This window comes from Pyrus communis, chromosome 7 (assembly GCF_041283825.1).
Source record: "Pyrus communis isolate YQ-2024b chromosome 7, ASM4128382v1, whole genome shotgun sequence".
Classification (NCBI taxonomy): domain Eukaryota; kingdom Viridiplantae; phylum Streptophyta; class Magnoliopsida; order Rosales; family Rosaceae; genus Pyrus; species Pyrus communis.
In genome coordinates, this window is record NC_142571.1 from 23,322,159 (window position 1) to 23,342,114 (window position 19,956).

General features: G+C 35.1%; 1 protein-coding gene and 1 pseudogene across 1 annotated transcript; one reads left to right on the top strand and one right to left on the bottom strand.

The window, feature by feature from the left end:
- The first annotated feature begins 4,992 nt into the window (after nucleotides 1-4,992).
- LOC137734412 (uncharacterized) lies at nucleotides 4,993-6,286 on the top strand. Its single transcript, XM_068473685.2, has 2 exons — nucleotides 4,993-5,948; nucleotides 6,049-6,286. The coding sequence occupies exons 1-2, from the start codon at nucleotides 4,993-4,995 to the stop codon at nucleotides 6,284-6,286; spliced, it is 1,194 nt and encodes a 397-aa protein (XP_068329786.2).
- A 9,169-nt stretch (nucleotides 6,287-15,455) lies between these two features.
- LOC137733491 (protein NRT1/ PTR FAMILY 2.7-like) lies at nucleotides 15,456-18,636 on the bottom strand (annotated as a pseudogene).
- Between the last annotated feature and the right edge of the window lie 1,320 nt (nucleotides 18,637-19,956).

The window sequence follows — 19,956 nt, forward strand, 5'->3', positions numbered from 1 at the left end:
TCATTTTTTTTTCTTCTCTTCTGACCCCACCTTTTTTTGGTTTGTTTACCATTTTTTTTACTAATGTTTTATTTATTCTTGTAAGTTTTATTTTCCATTTTTCTTTTCTCTTTTAAAACCCCCACCATATTTACCTTAAACTGCACATTGTATATAAATATTGTATTATTAGAACAAGACTTCGCTGTTGAAATTTCAGCAGGAGGTCCTGCTTACACACAATCCAGGACACGTGTCCATCCTGGATTGGGTGTAAGCAGGAATTCCTGCTGAAATGTTCAGCAACGAAGTTAATTACGTATTATTATTCTAAAAAAATAACATAAATACTATTTAAAGTTTATTCATACGTTGTATAATAAATTAATTTAAATTCGTCTAGTCCGTCTAGGCTCTTCCCTAGATCTTGCTTAGACGCTAGGCCCCAACCCAACCCCTAGCTAGCATCCTAACGTCTTTTAAAACCTAATCTTAGCCAAATTAAGCTTCTTACATTGACCTTGATGTTACCGCTTAAAGGATAATGCTTGAAGGACCAAATTTTTTAAACCAAGTTTGGAAACCAAATGATGATTGGATTACTAGTTAGGCGTTGATTAACGTGCTTATTTCCTATTGGTGATACATCATTTATTTGCAAATTTGGTTTAAAATTTTGATCTCCATTGCATTACTCCCGCTTACAACCGCTCCGATGATAGAGCGTTTTTTGCTATGAATATTGTCAAAACTCTGAACTCTTCAAAGTGAAAGCAACTGCTTTGGTTGAACTTTGCACACTTTTGAATTTCGCCTCTACCCTTGGCAAATCCTGGCTTCACCAATGGAGACCTGTCTACCATTCTGCACAGGATTAAAGCGTGAATACCAGCAGTGACATGCATAATAATATCTACAATATAAGTACATCGAATGTCTCCAAACGAAAAACTTGTTTTTGCAATAATCAACTCAGGGAATCAGAGGGTCCAAAAGTATAGCGTTGCCAAGTAAATGGAACGCAACAGAGATAAAAAATATGCGTACGTATGGAATCTATGATAGAGGGTTACATTCAATACAAAGTAGATCCGTTACGTTATAATCCTTGGTTCATTTGAACTGGACCAACAAAACCATCGAAAGCTTACTGGACAAATGACGTAAATTCCAGCTTGGTTACCACCCGTCCCAGTATTGAAAGAAGCCCAAGACGATAAACTCATGGAGACATACAAGTACTATGGAAGAAGAAGATCCCTCCGCCTTTTATCCAAACCAACTGAAAGAATACCCGTCCAAAACTGCATTTTCCATGATCTCTTTCTGACTGGAAAAAAAGTTATCAGAATCATGGGGAATGATGTTAATGCAGTTCACTTTACACAGGGAATTGACTAATTTATTCTTATTTCATTGTGGGTGGAACAATTTCACATTTTGTGCAAGAGAAGAAGAATACCTAGATTTACCTCGATTGTTGTAGTGATCATCCCAGGGCCGTCCTAGTTATATTAAAAACAGTACATAGTGATTAAAAACCAGATAAATAAAATAAGTAAAGAACGGTTGCGACATCTTAAAACGTTAGTTGCACACACCTCAAAATGCTTGTCTATCCATGTGATCTCCTCCAAAGATTTAGAATGCAGTGATTCCTCTGAACTGTGAAAACTAATTGTCTTCGCGTGCTGCAGAAGTCTCAAGCTACATGCAATGTAAATAATATGATAAAATATTCTAAAATCTAGCGCAGTGTTGCCTCATATCAAATCCCTTGGAACAGTTTGCTTTCACAGAGCATTTGATATTCAGAATGGGAATACATGATGTATCAAAACAGCGAAAAACCTATTGACGCCTAAATTCCAATCTCATAAACTAACAAAGCTAATTATTTCATGTTCTGACACAAAAATGGTTATTGGTTTCCAAAATAAAGAAATCAAATGGCATACAACTTTATATGTAACAGTACGACAATTATGCCTGATGGTTTCGTCTGACTTTGGCATTGGCCATCTGTAGTCTTCTTGGAGTTAGATGCGTACAAATAGCACGGCATGAGGGTTGTTTACGGAAGAGCATATACGGATAGAAAGCAGAAAATCCTTTCATTACACAATTAGCAGATACGATGATGGATCTCCGAAGCAAGGATCTTTGTTACTTGAACAGTCAAATTCATGGCGCTGAAGAAAGAGAGAAGTAGAGGCTTACTTGATGAATGCCTCTGCCCAAAGTTCTCTCTCTGACCACAGTGGTGCAACTTCTCGAAAGGGAATTCCCTTGCTCAAGCAGATTCTACATAAATTACAAGAAGAAAAATCAACGTAACAGATCTTAATATGCGCACTTTATCAATTTTGATGTACCTATCAAATTGGAAATCAATTAATCAAAAGTAGTCCAGAATTACCAATTCAAAACTCGTAAGTGTTCACTTACAATATGGAGAAAACATTACAGACTTGCAATAGTTCAACTTTTAAAACCATCCACAACAGTTATGATAGATTTGATTCCTAAGGGAACCATTTCAAACATACAACTAAAATCATGGACACCAAAGAAGTTGAATAGGACTTCCAATTTTAAATCATAATTTGTTTTGCCACCAGATAATTAAGAACAAAAGACTACCATGCATAAAGAAACAATCAGATCTCAGCTAACAAACTCTTGTTACAACATGACGAAAAATCCAATTGATTTTCTATTTCTTTTGTGTTGCAATGGCGCCGATAACACTATCTAGTATCTACATAGTAAATACATTTGAAAGAAAGTAGTAAGCGGGGACATATTCAATGACCAGTTGCCGTATAATTCCCGGAAGAATACCATCACAAAACAATGCATACGTTCAGCCTTAGCTTCATTGATATCCTGAAAACACCCTTCATTGTTTTCCAAATATGCAACTAGTCACACACGAATTTTCCTATAACAGGCTTGTTAAAAAAATAAAGGCTTTTTTTTTTTAGGATGACGCTTTTGTTCATGCTTATGTTTAGGTTTTGGATGAACTATTTCGATGATCCATCGCATTTGATGTTATGATGCTTTTATCATTTTGAATAAGGTATCGTTTCGAATATAAAGTAAAAGTATTCATTTTTAAATCATAAATCGTTTCACCTGATGGCTTATTTTTGTGAATTTTTTTCATTGTTTGATTATAATTATATATGTGCGCGATTTGTATTTATATATATATATATATATAATTGATCTTCGAATTATGATTTAAATAAAATCCAAAAGTCGCGCTCCTCCTTGCCCCCCCCCCCCCCCCCATCCAAAGGCCACCTTTGGATGTTGTCGTGACGGTTTGGTTACAAAGATTGCCGGGGTTTGGGTTTATGGATGGATTCAGTCAGCGAAAGTCCCCCAAACTCAATCAATATCAACAATATGTCATAACCAGTTAGGCTTGGTAGATTCAGATCATTGAATAACCTAATGGAATTGGTTGAAAAAATAATTAGTAATATATTAATTTATTAATTGATTAGCAGTTGAGCACTACACAAGATACAATTTTATGTATATTCCAACTAAGCATGAGTAACATATAGAATTCCCACTAATTCCAAACATATCACAATTAGGCCATTTTGGTTAGTCATATGTAAATTAACTAACTCGTGCTTGATTTACTTTTGGTCAAATTTATCGTATGAAATAATTGTATATATGTCTGCGGTGTAAATATGTGTACATATGCACACACGAATTAAATGCATTTTACTTAATTCATCCATGCCTAATATTTTGTTAAATGTTCACAAATTCATCATAAGTGAGTTATTGTCATTTATTGTTTCCTTAATTTGTTTGCTATGCAAAAGAACTTATATTTTATTCATTCACCTCTTTTAATTTTCTGCTATATATTTTTGGAATAGAAAACTACATTTTAATCCCTAAATACGATGAACTTTAGAAAAATATCTTATATAAGATTAAAAATTAATTTTAGTCCCTAGACTCTATTTAATGGCAGCATATGTATTCAATGTTTCTTTTTTTATTTATAATTTTATGAATTTAAATTTTATGAAAATATTATAAATTTTAATTCTCATTATGGTAGGCATCTTATATAAGAAAATATTTTCGTAGAGATTTTTCGGTACACTTATTTTTTTGCATATTTTCTTATCTACCACTAATTCATAAAAATATATTTAGGTACGAACATTTCAGTACAATGGGTTAGTATAATATGTTTATGTACGGATATTTCGGTACACTAGTTTAGTATAATATATTTAGGTACCGACATTTCGGTACACTAGTTTAATATCATATAGTTAGGTATGGAATTTTGGTACACTTATGTTTTTACATATTTTCTTATCTGTCACTAATTCACTATAATGTATTTAGGTACGGGCATTTCGGTACACTAATTTAGTAAAATATATTATGATATGGATGTTCAGGTACACTAATTGGCAAAAAAAAAATTCTATTAAATAAAAAAAAAAAATATATATATATAATATGAATTTGAATTAAGTACACATTAAGGGTCTAAAATCAATAATCAATCTAACACCAGGTTTTGTTTAAATTTTAATCTTCTTGAAGGATTCAAATTCAAAAACCCCTTTTTTTGGAAAGACCAAAAAAAAAAAAAAAAAAAAAAAAAAAAACCATGCAAACCTTCAACAATATTATAAGGAAATAAGGGATAAGGTTGAAATTATCTGTATGGAAAACACTCTGTCTTAATTTCATTAATATTATAAGCCAATCATTAGGCCGTTTTGGTTAGTGATTTACTATTGACCAAATTCAAACAACAAAGAAAATATATATAGTAATGGTTAAAAACCAAACCATGCTTCCATTTCTGCAAATTTATGACAAATCATCGCCACCTTTCACAGACAAGCACACCGCAACGCCACCAACTCCTCCTCCCCTTTAAAATGAAGCCACCCTACTCTACCAATCACCCAAACCAAAGCCCTAATCAGCCTCATACTCATTTCAACAACAATGACTGCGTCCTCTTCATCCACTTTCTTTACCTCTGCAGGCGTGCCCCAAGCCCCAGTTCCAGTCTCCCAACAAGAGTTCACCTTGTTTCACAAAGTCGACCGTAAGGTCTTCTCCCGCCTTGCCTTTGTCCTTGGGCGTGACCCGGGTGAGTCAGCCCAAATCGTGGCCCTGTGGATGTGGCTCGAGCATGCGGGCAAAGAGTACAACTTTGTGCACAAATTATGTTCAAATCTACCTGACACCCTTCTAAGTGCCGTAGCGGAGGAGTCTGTGGTGGCTCTAAACTGCATACAAAATGACGACTTCTACCCCGACTTCAGTAACCATGAGATTCCCCTACTCAACGCTCTAACCAATAGCGACGTCACCCTCAAATATTTTCATCAAAACCGCCTAGGAATCATTCGGGGTGTCACCAAATTGTTGAATGAGGTTTGCATGCGAGCGTTTGATGACTTGCTCCCGAAGCGTCACCCAAACAACGCTCAAGAAATATTACTAAACCCTGCCTTGATTGGAGATCAAAATATTGTGATGCCTCAGTACCATGTTAATCCTTTGCACAATCCTCTAATGCATAATGATGTGCCCTATGATGTTGCTAGTGGATCAAACATGAGACCTTTTGTTCCTAATCAAAGAATGCGTGGGGTTGTCAATGATCATCATCAACAATTCATGGGGCCTCAACATATTAATCTCCTCACTCGTGCCGTAATGAGGAGTGACGCCTCTCTAGACTACTTGCGGGGTGTTTTTGATCCTTATGATCTCGCTGTTCAGCGCCATATTTTGAACAACGAAATGAGTGATATGTTGAACAATTTGAGTTTGAATGGTGGCGGTTGTCGGGTGGAAGCGGAAGAAGTGTCTGCTGATGAAAGGACTATTTTCTTGACATTTTCTAAAGGCTATCCCATTTCAGAAAATGAAGTCAAAGAGTACTTCAGTAGGTATGACTTTATTTTTGTTACATATAATTACTTAGGTTTCATGTATAATTATAAATTAAAATTGGATTTGTTCTATTTTATTAATTTTTTTGGTGGACAGGAAATTTGGGGACTTTATGGAATCTGTGTTTATGCAAGAAGTGACGGGTGACGATCAACCCTTGTATGCTCGCCTTGTGGTTCGTTCCGCTTCCTCCATTCCAGTTGTTCTTAATGGAAAAAGTAAGGCCAAATTCTCCATTAATGGCAAACATGTCTGGGCAAGAAAATACGTGCGTAAACCAACACCCGGAGAACCAAGTTCACCAAGAACTGTTGCACCAACTCATCAAGTTTAATTGGTTGCGGCTTCGGAAAAGGATTTTTATTTTTTTGGGTTAAATAATGTGTTTTTCTCCTTTCGGCCCAAAGCCCGGCGAGAAGGATTTTTGTGGTTCTTTGGGCCTAATGCGGAGCGTGGGGGAAACAATATGAAGTGAGTTTGTACGCATAGTTATTTCTTAAGTACTGAATAATATTTGTACTTCTCAATTATTAGAATTTTGAGACATTTTCTTTACAATTTTAATTATTGAAGAAACGTGTGCATTTTTTCATTTTCATTTTATTTTAATTTATTCTCCATGAAGGCTTATTTCTTAGGATGAAGCTTTCCTTCATGGTTATGTTTAGGTTTTGGATGAAATATTTCGATCATCCACCGTATTGATGATCCATTGCATTGATGTTATGATGCTTTTCATTTTGAATAGCTATCGTGTCCGGAAGAGGATCGGGTCCGGATCTCTCCCATCAAAAGCTGAGGATCAAGTGATCCAGACTGTTGAATTTTGATCCAACTGCTACAAACATGGAGGCCCTTTAAAGTTATAATAATTGTAGTCGTTGGATCAAAATTCAACGATCCGGATCACTTGATCCTAAGCCTTTGATGGGAGAGATCCGGACCAAATCCTCCTCCATCGTTTCCAACAAAAAGTAAAAGAATTCATTTTTAAATCATAAATTGTTTCACCCGATATGAATTTTTTTTCATTATTTGATTATATAATTATACGTCTACGATTTGTTTTTTTATTTTATTTTGTTTTATAAATGATCTTCGAATTAGGATTTAAATAAAATTCAAAAGTTTCAGATCATGGGATAACATTATGGAATTGGTAAAATAAATAATTAGTAGTATATTAATTTATTAACTGATTAGCAATTGAGCACTATACAATGTACTTTCCTGTATATTCCAACTAAGCATGAGACAGAAACACATAAAATTTCCATTAATTCCAAACATATCACAAATAAGCCATTTTGGTTAGTCATATGTGAATTAATGAACTCGTGCTTGATTTACTTTTGGCCAAATTCATCGTATGAAATAATTGTATGTATGTCTGCAGTGTAAATATGTGTACATATGCACACACCAATTAAATGCATTTTACTTGATTCATCCATGCCTAATATTTTGTTAAATGTTCACATATTCATCATAAGTGAGTTATTGCCATTTACTGTTTCCTTAATTTGTTTGTTACGAAAAAAACTTATCTTTTATTCATTCAACTCTTTTAATTTCTGCTATATATCTTTGGAAGGACCAAAAAAACCCATGCAAACCTTCAACAATATTATAAGGAAATAAGATTGAAATTATTTGTATGGAAAACACTCTGTCTTAATTTCATTCATTCTCCTATATTGTTGTTATCCTTGAAGAGTCATGCTCTCCTAAGGTTCTTATTTTGAGGATCAGTCAGGACCAAATGCATATTAGCCACAATATTATATTAGTTTATATTTAAATGCTTAAAATATTTGACAACTTGATTAAGCAAAACAAGAAAATGAGTTTTCTAATGGTTCATTGATTTTAAGTTGGTTTTACTCAAAGTAAAAATTAAATAAAAAATCAACTAACATAGAAAAACAAAACAAAAATTAATTGACATACATAAACCCCTATACATTAACTTGCGTAGTATTCTCTTCCCCTTAAACTCCCCTTACCTTCTCTCTCCTTCTATTTGAATGATTATGATAAGTCATGTCAACATCTTGTGTTGACTTCTTTATATAGAGAGAAAGACAAAGAGGGAAGTAACAGAGGACAGAAGGGAAGGGGAGGAGATTTAAAGGGGAAAGAATCTTACTCCATATTATTATTAACATATGCATACCTAAAACTTTTAGTTGGTACTTTTAGGTGGCACAAATTTCATGTTGGTATCCACACTATACCTTAAACTAGCTAGTTGGTTCGTTGTCAGTTCGACTTCGGAGCTGGCAATTCACAAAGTACTTGACATTTTCATTAGAAATGGAGTCCTTTAACTATGGAGGGTCATCTCAGTCATATGTGTTTGGGTAACAACTAAAATCTAAGGACCTCTTATATGTTATATTGAATATCATATCTAATATTATTTGTATGAGTTTTTAATATTCTAATAAAACTACTATCATTTCATTATAAAAAAAAAACCAAAATTCCATCTCCATAATAATAATATGTGTCTCTTGAACTTTGCACCTGATACTTTCCTTTTCCAAACGGATGTGACCATTACACGTGCTATGCTAACGAAAAAACAGCCCCACACCGACAATACTCCATCATTTTCGATATATATATTTTTTGTTGTAATTGTTGATTGCATACATTCTATCGGAAATATTCATTTTTTTATCATCAATATTACATATCATTTTTGGAATTAATTTCTGTTTAATTGTCCACATGTATCGCACAAATCCACTACTACAAAATTATCTGTAACTGACGGTTCAAAAATCGACAAAAAACGTATATTATTGTCGGATTTTAAGCAAAATTTGACAGAAAATAGATGCAGTGGCGGATATAATAAGCGATATAATTGACAGCGTCAGGAAATGAATTTTCCAATAGAAAATACTCTAAAACTGACATAAATTGTGTTGGATATAACCGACAGATAATATACTAATAATAAATAAATAAGAGCATTTCTATCAGCTAAAACAGACAGAACTTGCGTCGGATATAACCTTCAGTGTCACATCCCGGCCCGGGGGGGACCACTTCCCGGGCCCGACTCCACCACCGTAGCACGATATTGTCCGCTTTGGGCTTACCATTCCCTCACGGTTTTGTTTTTGGGAACTCACGAGCAACTTCCCAGTGGATCACCCATCATGGGATTGCTCTAGCCCCCTTCTCGCTTAACTTCGAAGTTCCTACGGAACCTGAAGTCAGTGAGCTCCCAAAAGGCCTCGTGCTAGGTAGAGATGTGAATATACATATAAGGATCACTCCCCTGGGCAATGTGGGATGTCACAATCCACCCCCCTTAGGGCCCGACGTCCTCGTCGGCACACACGCGACCAGGGTTAGGCTCTGATACCAATTTGTCACATCCCGGCCCGGGGGGGACCACTTCCCGAGCCCGACTCCACCACCGTAGCATGATATTGTCCACTTTGGGCTTACCATTCCCTCACGGTTTTGTTTTTGGGAACTCACGAGCAACTTCCCAGTGGATCACCCATCATGGGATTGCTCTAGCCCCCTTCTCGCTTACCTTCGGAGTTCCTACGGAACCCGAATCCAGTGAGCTCCCAAAAGGCCTCGTGCTAGGTAGAGATGTGAATATACATATAAGGATCACTCCCCTGGACGATGTGGGATGTCACATACAGAGAATTTATTAATAAGAATAAATAAAAGCATTATTGTTGGATAAAACCGACATTAAATATATTAATAATAAAAAAAAATATAAGCCGCTTTCTGCATTTTCCATATCCTTCCATATTCACTGCATTCATTGCACTTTCTGCATTTTCAACCTGTTTGTGCATTGTCAGATATAAACCACTTTCTGCATTTTCAACCTGTTTGACAACATGTTTCAAATCCTTCCATATTCACTGCATTTTCCATATTCAACCTGTTTCAAATCCTTCCTCTCTGATGACAACATGTTTGACAGGGGAATAATTTGTATGGACTATTTATCTTAAACAACATCCATTATTGTTTGCTTCTTACATTTATCTTAAATAAATGTGCTTGAACTCATGTCTAGCACACACATATACCTTGAGCAGCAAATTTCCTCTGCTTCCTCCTATACTTCGTGACCTCGCTGGCCAATGTTGTGCTAATCGTTCTGGACGACAACATCCGCTCGTAGCACCACCACCAACAACATCCAACCCACTGAAACAAACAACACAAAATTATTCAAGTTTTTCAATCACCTCTTGGCCGGGTAACTACAAACTACTAACAAATTTTAGCAAGTTTAAATTCGTACCACAGTTCCCTATATGAGAGACAGAGAGATAGAGAGAGAGAGAGACATAGGGAGAGGGAAAGAAAGGGAGAGAGGGAGAGAGAGAGAGAGAGAGAAAGAAAGCGAGAATGTTACATTCTTCTTGTCTGACAACGGTAAGAATTGGAGTCATCAGAACGCTTCGCCATATTCGAGATAGCTAAAACTAGGGTTTCTGAACTTTGGTTGCAAGTGTTGAACTGGAAGTAAATGAGGAGAGAAGAGAAGGAGAAGGAAATTAGGAGAGGAGAAAAGGGGGAAGGGAGAAAGCACCGGCCCAAGGAAGAGATGGAGGGGTTTTATTTTGGAAAATTTCATTACTGTCGATTAAAACTGACAGAAACATTTTTTAAAATATAAAATTGACAAAAACATTTTCATTATTGTCGGTTATAACCGACAGCAAAAATCCCCCCAACATTCCCTCCCAAAATTTTAAATTCCTTCCCAAAATTTTAATTTCCTCCCCAAAATTTTGTTACGATTTAAAAAATAAAATAATAATTGTTTGGTTTAATAAATAAATAATATGTATTTAAATAGAATACAATTTTAAAAATTGAATAAATAATTGTTTGGTTTAATAGATAATAACCCATGTAAAATATGCAATAAAGAAACAAAAAGATAATTGTACAATGAAAATATCATCACACAAACTAAATATTGTCTAATCAATACTTGAAAAACATAAATAAAAATTTAGCACAAATTACTTTTCCCACTTAAAAATTTAGGCAAATTTAACGGAGATATGCATTCTATGAAACTAGTTTCAACGATCGAACCGTCAAACTTGTTTGTAGATACTACAAGATCGCATACGTAAAAATCGTAAAAAACAAACATTCAGAGATTATGTAACGGAACACAAGTTTTCGACGATTATAAATAAAAAGTTACAATTTAACGATTCTTTTAGCTCCAGTTTTAATGATTTTTTTTTTTTATATATGTGCCTTGTCATATCTCGGCCGGGACCCCTACCACATCCCGGGCTCGACTATACGGTAGCATGATATTGTCCGCTTTGGACCCTAACCACGCCCTCATGGTTTTGTTTCTGGGAACTCATGAGCAATTTCCCAGTGGGTCACCCATCTTGGGATTGCTCTTGAGCGAACTCGCTTAACTTCGGAGTTCTTATGGAACCCGAAGCCAGTAAGCTCCCAAAATGCCTCGCGCTAGGTAGAGATAAGAATATACATATAAGGCTTACAGGATCCCTCCCCTTGGTGATGTGGGATGTTACAATCCACCCCCCTTAGGGGTCCGACGTCCTTGTCGGCACACTTCCGACCAGAGATTGGATCTAATACCAAATTGTCATATCCTAGGCCCTCACCACATTCTGGGCTCGACTCCACGGTAGCACGATATTGTCCGCTTTGGGCGCCGACCACGCCCTCACGGTTTTGTTTCTAGGAACTCACGAGCAACTTCCCAGTGGGTCACCCATCTTGAGATTGCTCTCACTCGAACTCGCTTAACTTCAAAGTTCCTACAGAACCTGAAGCCAGTGAGCTCCCAAAAGGCATCGTGCTAGGTAGAGATATGATATACATATAAGACTTACATGATCCACTACTCTGGGCGATGTGGGATGTTACACACCTTGACTTTATAAGAATGTAATGAATAAATTTGATCTTCAATTTAAAATATTTACTCTAATGAATACCACAAAATCTTATTTTATACTTAATGAAAGTATAACATTAACTCTTAAGTGTTTATTTAGTCTACTGTTTTGACGCTATACATGTTCTACGAAACTTTTTTCAATGATCTAACCATCAAACTTATTTGTACACACTCCGAGATCGCATACGTAAAAAATCACAAAAAAAAAACATTCAGAGATTAGGTAATAGAACAAAAGTTTTTGACGGTTATAAACAAAAAATCACAATTTAACGGTTATTTTAGCTCCGATTTTGATGATTTTTTTTTACAGCTACACTTCTCGACGTTATAAGAATGCAATGAATGAATTCGATCTTCAATTTAAAATATTTACACTGGTAGATACCACAAGTCTTACTTTATACTTGATGGAAGTATAATATTAACTCTAAGTGTTTGTTTAATCTACCGTTTTGACGCGATATGCATTCTACGAAACTTTTTTCAATGATCCAACTGTCAAACTTATTTGTACACACTCCAAGATTGCAAACGTAAAAAATTGTAAAAAACAAACATTTAGAGATTACGTAACGAAACAAAAGTTTTCGATGGTTATAAACGAAAAATCATAATTTAACGGTTATTTTAGCTCCGATTTTAATGATTTTTTACAGCTACACTCCTTGACCTTATAAGAATACAATGAATAAATTTGATCTTCAATGTAAAATATTTACACTAGTAGATACCACAAAATCTTATTTTATACTTAATGAAAGTATAACATTAACTCTTAAGTGTTTATTTAATCTACTGTTTTGACACAATACACATTCTACGAAACTTTTTTCAATGATCTAACCGTCAAACTTGTTTGTACACACTCCGAGATCGCATAAGTAAAAAATCACAAAAAACAAACATTCAGAGATTAAGTAACAGAACAAAAGTTTTCGACGGTTATAAACAAAAAATCACAATTTAACGGTTATTTTAGCTCTGATTTTGTTGATTTTTTACAGCTACACTCCTCGACCTTATAAGAATGCAATGAATGAATTCGATCTTCAATTTAAAATATTTACACTAGTGGATAAATCTTATTTTATACTTAATGGAAGTATAACATTATCTCTTAAGTGTTTGTTAAATCTATCAATTTGATAGGATATACATTCTACGAAACTAGTTTCAATGATCCAACCGTCAGATATGTTTGTATATACTCCGAGATAGCATGTGTAAAAAATCGCAAAAAAAAAAACATTCAGAGATTATTCTGGCGGCCGTCCAAAATTTTGCTTTGTTCGTGTCCATTTTATCCGACAAGGCCATGAGTGAAAAAATAATATTTAAAACATGTGTTTATTTATTTATTTATAATCAATATAACATTTTAAAATAATAAAATAAGACATGAGTGAATTTTTTTTTTAAATATGTGTTTATTTATTTATTTTTAATCAATATAACATATTAAAATAATACAATTTTCATTTATGTCGGTTATAACCATTAGAATACTAAAATACTAACCGCGCAGAAAGTAAAATAATAAAATAGTCAATTTATGTCGGTTATAACCACCACCATTAACTTAAAAACCGCCAGAATCTTCAAAAATATTTAAAAAAAGGATTCAAAAATACTGTGGGTTATAACTGACATGATTTTTTTGATATCCGTCATTAAATATCTACCAAGACTTTATGTTGGATATACCCGACATGATTTTTTTAATATCCACCACTAATTAAATAATGTGTCGGATATATTTTATCTGACATGATATTTCTAATATCCGCCACCTAAAACTAATATTGTAGTAGTGAATTGGTGCATGGTTATGATAACAAGTAGTACCTTCATAATAAACCGTTACTTTCTTTGATTCATGTAGATTAGTAAAAGATCTCAAATTGAATAAAATATTCAACAAAAATAATTAAATGATAATAAAATAAATGAATTATAATCTTGATAGATGATACGTTTAGTGGGGAAAGTATTCTATAGTTAAGAAAAGCCACGAAATTAGGGTTTTGGGTGGTTAGCAGAAAGTTATCACGCTTTTCTTACTCTGCTTATTCAAACAAAAGAAATGAACTAAATGTGCGCATGATATTCATGGTGAGGTAAAATTAGGGAGATTAAATTTATAGATAAAATTTTGTAAACTAATTGATATGAAAGTTGATGTTGAATTATTATTTAAACGTTGATAAACATATTCATTAAATTTTCCGTTAGTCCCGAAACTCCAACTCACTTATACCAACTGGTGTTCCCTATCTATGCGAACAGACAATGGATATTCTTTTCTTTATTTTTTAGTTAATATTAATTTTTAAAAGCAGAAGTGCAACCGTCAAACACAAACTAACGGAGGTTTACTTCGAAACCCCGAAGGCGCTGCTGGCAACATTGTTCTCAAGGGCTTCTGCAAATTGCTTTCAAACTGCCATCTAAAAAAGAGGAAAAGAGAAGATAGGATTGAGCCAATGTAGAAGATGTGAACGGTGAACACGATTCTTTCTCTCTCTCTCCATGGGAACCAACCCAAGCAAGCAAAGCTTGCAGAATGAGTAACGACTAACGATGGTGGAGAACAAGTGGGATAAATAGTGTGGCCGGGCATTCTCTCCAATGCCCATGTCTCACATCTTCCAACCGCCGGCTTCTCCCTCGCAAAGATCGAGATGAAAATAATTTCCGCACCCGCATCTTGGGGCGACCGCTCTGGGGCCGAACCCTTTGCTCCCACGACTTCGTCGGCAAAGTCTCTTGCCTCACAGGCGATTGCTAGAATGCTCTGGCAACGGTGTCGCCCCGCCAGCTACTCTCACCGAGTTTTCATTCGATGGGGCCGGCGGTGGAAGTATCACTCCGTTAAATTGTTTTTGATTTTCTGTTGACGGTTCCGCATCTCAGTTTAAAATTAAAAAAACAAAAGGAAGATCCAGGTGTCTAATTCGCATTGGTAGGGAACACCATCTGATATAAGTGAGTTCGAGTTCGCGAACTCCGAAAAATTTCTCATATTGAGAACATATCATTTAGTTTTACAAATTTTATTTACAAATTTAGTTTTTTTAGCATTACATTTCGTGATGATATATATTAAAAGGAAAAGGTATGACCATCAATTAAACCAACAAATAAACAAGTTAAAGTGTATCATAGTTGTCATCACTCGTACATCTGTCTGTCATCATTTGTTCACAAAGCTACGCTAGGTGATCGGCCGGAGTTTTGCTATATAGGCAAACAGTACCAGACACATTTTTTAAGGGTGTAAATGTTTCATGCTTGCTTCTGCATTTGAGTTCATGTGTTCGACTTCCGCATCTCTCACCTTGTCTCACTCTAATTTTTAATCAAACAATTACCAAGTGAAATTATTTGTTGTTTCAACAGTGTGTGGTTAATTGCGCTAGGGAAATGATATAATGTAAAGTTTATTGATAGTTTGTAGTTTGTACCCACAATTATTTTTAAGTAATGAATAAAGTTTGTACCCCTCAATTATTAGAATTTTGAGACATTTCCCATTAGAATTTTAATTTTTGAGTCCAACTATTTGGTTTTGATACATAAAAAACTTGGCACAAATCAAATAGTACACAAAATTCACCACTCCAACCACTGCCAACATCCAAAATACATTGTCCAGCCGCCCTTGATTTATATCATTCGGTAACCGTCCCGTGGTCTTGTCTACCAAATCTGTAATTGCAGTGCTGAGATAATACCCGATTCCAATCAACAAAGATATCATAGCTGTTGAAGTACTTTTCAGTGATTTTGGGAATTCCTCATAGAACAGTGCAACTTGTCCTGGAAAATGGAATGCCTCCCCAGTTCCCACAACAGATAGTGGTACCACGAGCCATAGCGCTGACATAGGCACCACTGAACCGGGCTGTTCATGAGGCTATGTGCTCTTACCACTCCTAATCGTCTTCTTTCAATTAGGGCCGACCCAATCAATGCAACAACGTTGATCACTTGACTGATTCCTATCCTTTGGAGGGGTGTTAACTTGGATAGTACGAATCGATCTACTATGAGAATGGAGATGGCTGTGGCAAAAAGGTTGAAGACTAGGAATGAACCGGCAGGGATTGTGAAGTGTGGTCCAAGATGCCTGTCCATAGTTAGGGCTTGGAGTATAAAAAGGCTGCTGGTAATACCAATTGGAGTGCTTAGAAAGATGCCAGTAGACCATAGTGGCATGATTTTCATTAGGGTTTTAAGGTCTTCCACTTCTTTGACAGTGCACAGTTTCCATGATTTTGCATATGAGCCATCAAATTGCTTGTCTGTTTCGGTTTTTAGTGCCACACAATTCAAGAATCCGCGTTAAAAAAATGGTGTCCATGCATTTGTGAGAGAAATTTAGGAAGGTACTATCATGCATAGTGACATGAAATACCCCTGCAAATAATTTTTTCATACACGTACACTTTCATCGTTTTGTATTATTATTTCTCGATGTTAGACGCACATTTGAGTGATTGAAAATAGCATACATAATTTAAAAAACAAAAATTTTCCAAAATAAGAAGCAATAATTGATCTCTAGTTGAAATTTATATTGCTTAGTTTGTGAACTATACAATGTTGGTTGATTAAGAACGCAATTACATGAAGTAACCAATAAATTTAGCCAAAGTACAAAATTAAGTCAGAACTAACATAGAAATACAAAACAAAATTTTTTGACAAAATACTTGACAGTAACATAAGCAAACCTGAAACTTTTAGTTGGTACTGTGTTGTCAACCAAAATTCCATCTCCATAATAATAATCCGCGTCTCCTGAAATTGCAGCTGATGCTTTCCTCTTACAAATGGCTGCGACCAATACACGTGCTATGCAAACGAACGGGCTACCCTTTGGTTTAACTTGCTTATAAAATCGTTTACCCAACAAAAACACCAGTAATCCAATAACATTTGCCACGAAACAAATCCCAAACCCTAATCCCCATCCCACGTTGTCCTGGATGTAGATGATGGCAGTGAAGCTGATGACGTTGGCTACGTACAAGGCCAGAAAATACCAGTTAAAGAAAACCCCTTGGTCGTGGGGCTTGTCGAATTGGTCAGCTCCCATGGTTGCAATTGTGAAGCGAGTACCTCCAAGTCCTAGTGAAGCTAGTGATAGTGCTGCTTAGAGGACTGAGTATTGAAACTTTGATGGACTTTGACTTGTAAGTGAGGAGCCAATTGCTGCACATGCTGAAGGCCGCAAGGTGGGTACTGCAGCTATTATGGTTAACATCATCATACCCTGATGAAAGTTTCTCTGTCAGTAATTTAATAGTGCATAGGTAACTCCATATAGGAAGGTTTGTGTACAGATCAAAAATGGAGGACCCAAAACTGATTTCCCTACCTTAACTAGCGAGTTTTATATGACAATAGTCATTAACATAGTCGTACATATCAATAACAATATTATATTATACACAGTGAGTTTCTGCTCCACTTTGTATGTCAACATTTCACTTTGGTTCCCACTCCTACATATAAAAGTGTCTTGCATCACTCCCCACTTCTCCTTGCTTCTTTTGACTCACAAAATTACCCCAACTTATATAAAACCATGAATTGATAGACTATGTACACTATGATATATTTTTTTTTTTGGAGCCATGAACAGTTGGCGCAACGAAACCCAGATTTTATCACGCAAAGCTTGACATGGGCGACATTGTTGCCTAATGTTCGGTCGTGCAAACAGTTTTTTTTTAGCAGTGAGTGCAGCTGGAGCAAGTTTAAATTAATTTAAGTATGGAGTAATTAATTAGTGGGTAATTATTTACCAGTAAAGAAATGAAGGAAAAAGTGGAGACGACAGAGAAAGATCCAAAAAAGGAATCGGCAATGAAGGCTCCGACAATGGGGAAGAGATTGTTGGTGCCAAGAATGATGTTATGGATTTTTGTAGCGCTTATGCTTTTCACATTGAACCGTGTCATCAGAAATACTATCAAATTCGATGCCCATCTGCCAGCTGCTATAGACAGTCCCAACACACTTCCTGCATGCATGTGTATACTATATGCTCATCATTTAATCAAGGGTGAAGAAATACATTAACCCTCTTAGGTACACACATATATAGATTATAAGCTTAGTTTTGCTTATTATCTTCCCTATTTTTTTTTAACTTGTAATATTCTGTGAATTTGACCCCTGTACTTCCATTTCATGTCTCATGTAACCTTATTTTGTCAAGTTGGTTTGTGTTAACTCTTATAGGAAAAAGTGACATTTTGGTCAGAACACATGAAGCATGTAAACAAAAAAGCCTAGATAGCATATTAAAATTAAAGATGAGCAATACTCTCTGGCATATATATATTGTCGACAGTAACATAATTCTAGTGAGATAAAATTAATTAGTAGAGATATATATATATATATTTATTGTCGACGGTAACATAATTCTAGTAAGATAAAATTAATTAGTAGAGTGATTCATTGTTAATTTGCATATAACATGTAGTGATGTACACTAAGATCGGTTATTGGTTACAAAAGTAAGGAATTAATTAAGAGGAAAAAAAAAAATGAAAGAGTGAGTGAAAAATGGAGGGAGAACCTGTGACAAAAGGGAAAGTAGTCCACCCTCCTCGTTTAGTATGATCACTGCATGCTTCAACTTCCTTTTCTTCTTTGCCAGACCGCTTTCCTTCAAACTGTTGCAGTTCACAAGCAGCTGGTTCCATTTTCTCTCTATCTCTCTCCTTCTCTCAACTATAGGGGCATGGAACTATGCTTCAAGGTTACACATATAAATAAGCGTCCATGTGTGGAATGTTTTGGTGGTTAATTTCACGAGTCCCCACCCAATCCGGTTCTTGTTGGAGGAATTTGGAAGGAAAATTGTCTAACTCTTTTCACAACGACAGCATACTTTCCTATTCATTACATAATTCACTGTGTACAAAAATAGTGGAGCCCTGCGGAGGGACACAATCCCTACCTTGCACACACAAACAAAAGAAAAAATTAAAAAGGGAGACACCTATAACAACAGTGACTATATATTATACATGCAATAAAACTATTATCGAGGGAAATTGGATTATAAAAATACCACGATTCTATCACATTAATTATTTTTAGAGAATTTTAACGAAAAACTTCTGATACTATTCATTTTAATGAAAAATCATATTTTTACACTAAAAAGTCAATCTTGGTACTATTCACTTTACCCTTTATTTTATCTTTATCGTTAAAACTCAAAGTTTTCGAATCATTTTCATTAATTTTTCTTTATTTTTATGCAAAATAAAAGAGCACACAGATAATAAAAGTCTATAAAGTAAGACCATGTATACATCAACTAATAAAGATAAATGAATAAACAAAGAGTACACATTTTTCTCATCACTCCTGCATTAATCTGCCATCATTTGTGCACGAAGCAACGTTAGGCGACCGGAGCCTTATTATATGCCACCAACAGGCCCAATAAGAGATAGGATTCTTGTTGGATCCTCTTTGTGAGGATCTTGGGGATATTTTAATCTTATTCGTCTATCATACAACGTGCGGTCAGTTTTTGTTAGGTACTGTTTGTGTTCAATTTTAAATAATATAATTTAATATAATTTCTAACCATACGATATACGATGAAAAGACATGATTAAAGGATTCCCAAGATCCTCACAAAGAGGATCCAGCGAGGATCCTATCTCGCCCAATAGTACCATACGATCATTTTTTAGGATGTTTGCATTCGAAGTCATGTGTTTAATGCCATATCTATCAAAATGGCGCATATAAACAAATAAGATAAAAAATCAGACATATATGTAATATCAAGGAATTAAAAGGTAACACACCAAAAGAAGAAAAAGAGACAATGATCTTGGAGCAGGGGTTGGAGAGATTTTTCAGTATGTGGAACATGACTTCGTACAATAAGTGTAATAATACAACTGATTGAAAAGTTGAAAAAAATTCCAACCAATTATATTATTATTCTTGGTGTACAAAACAGTGTTTCCGACACACTGAAAAATTTCTCCGAAATTGAG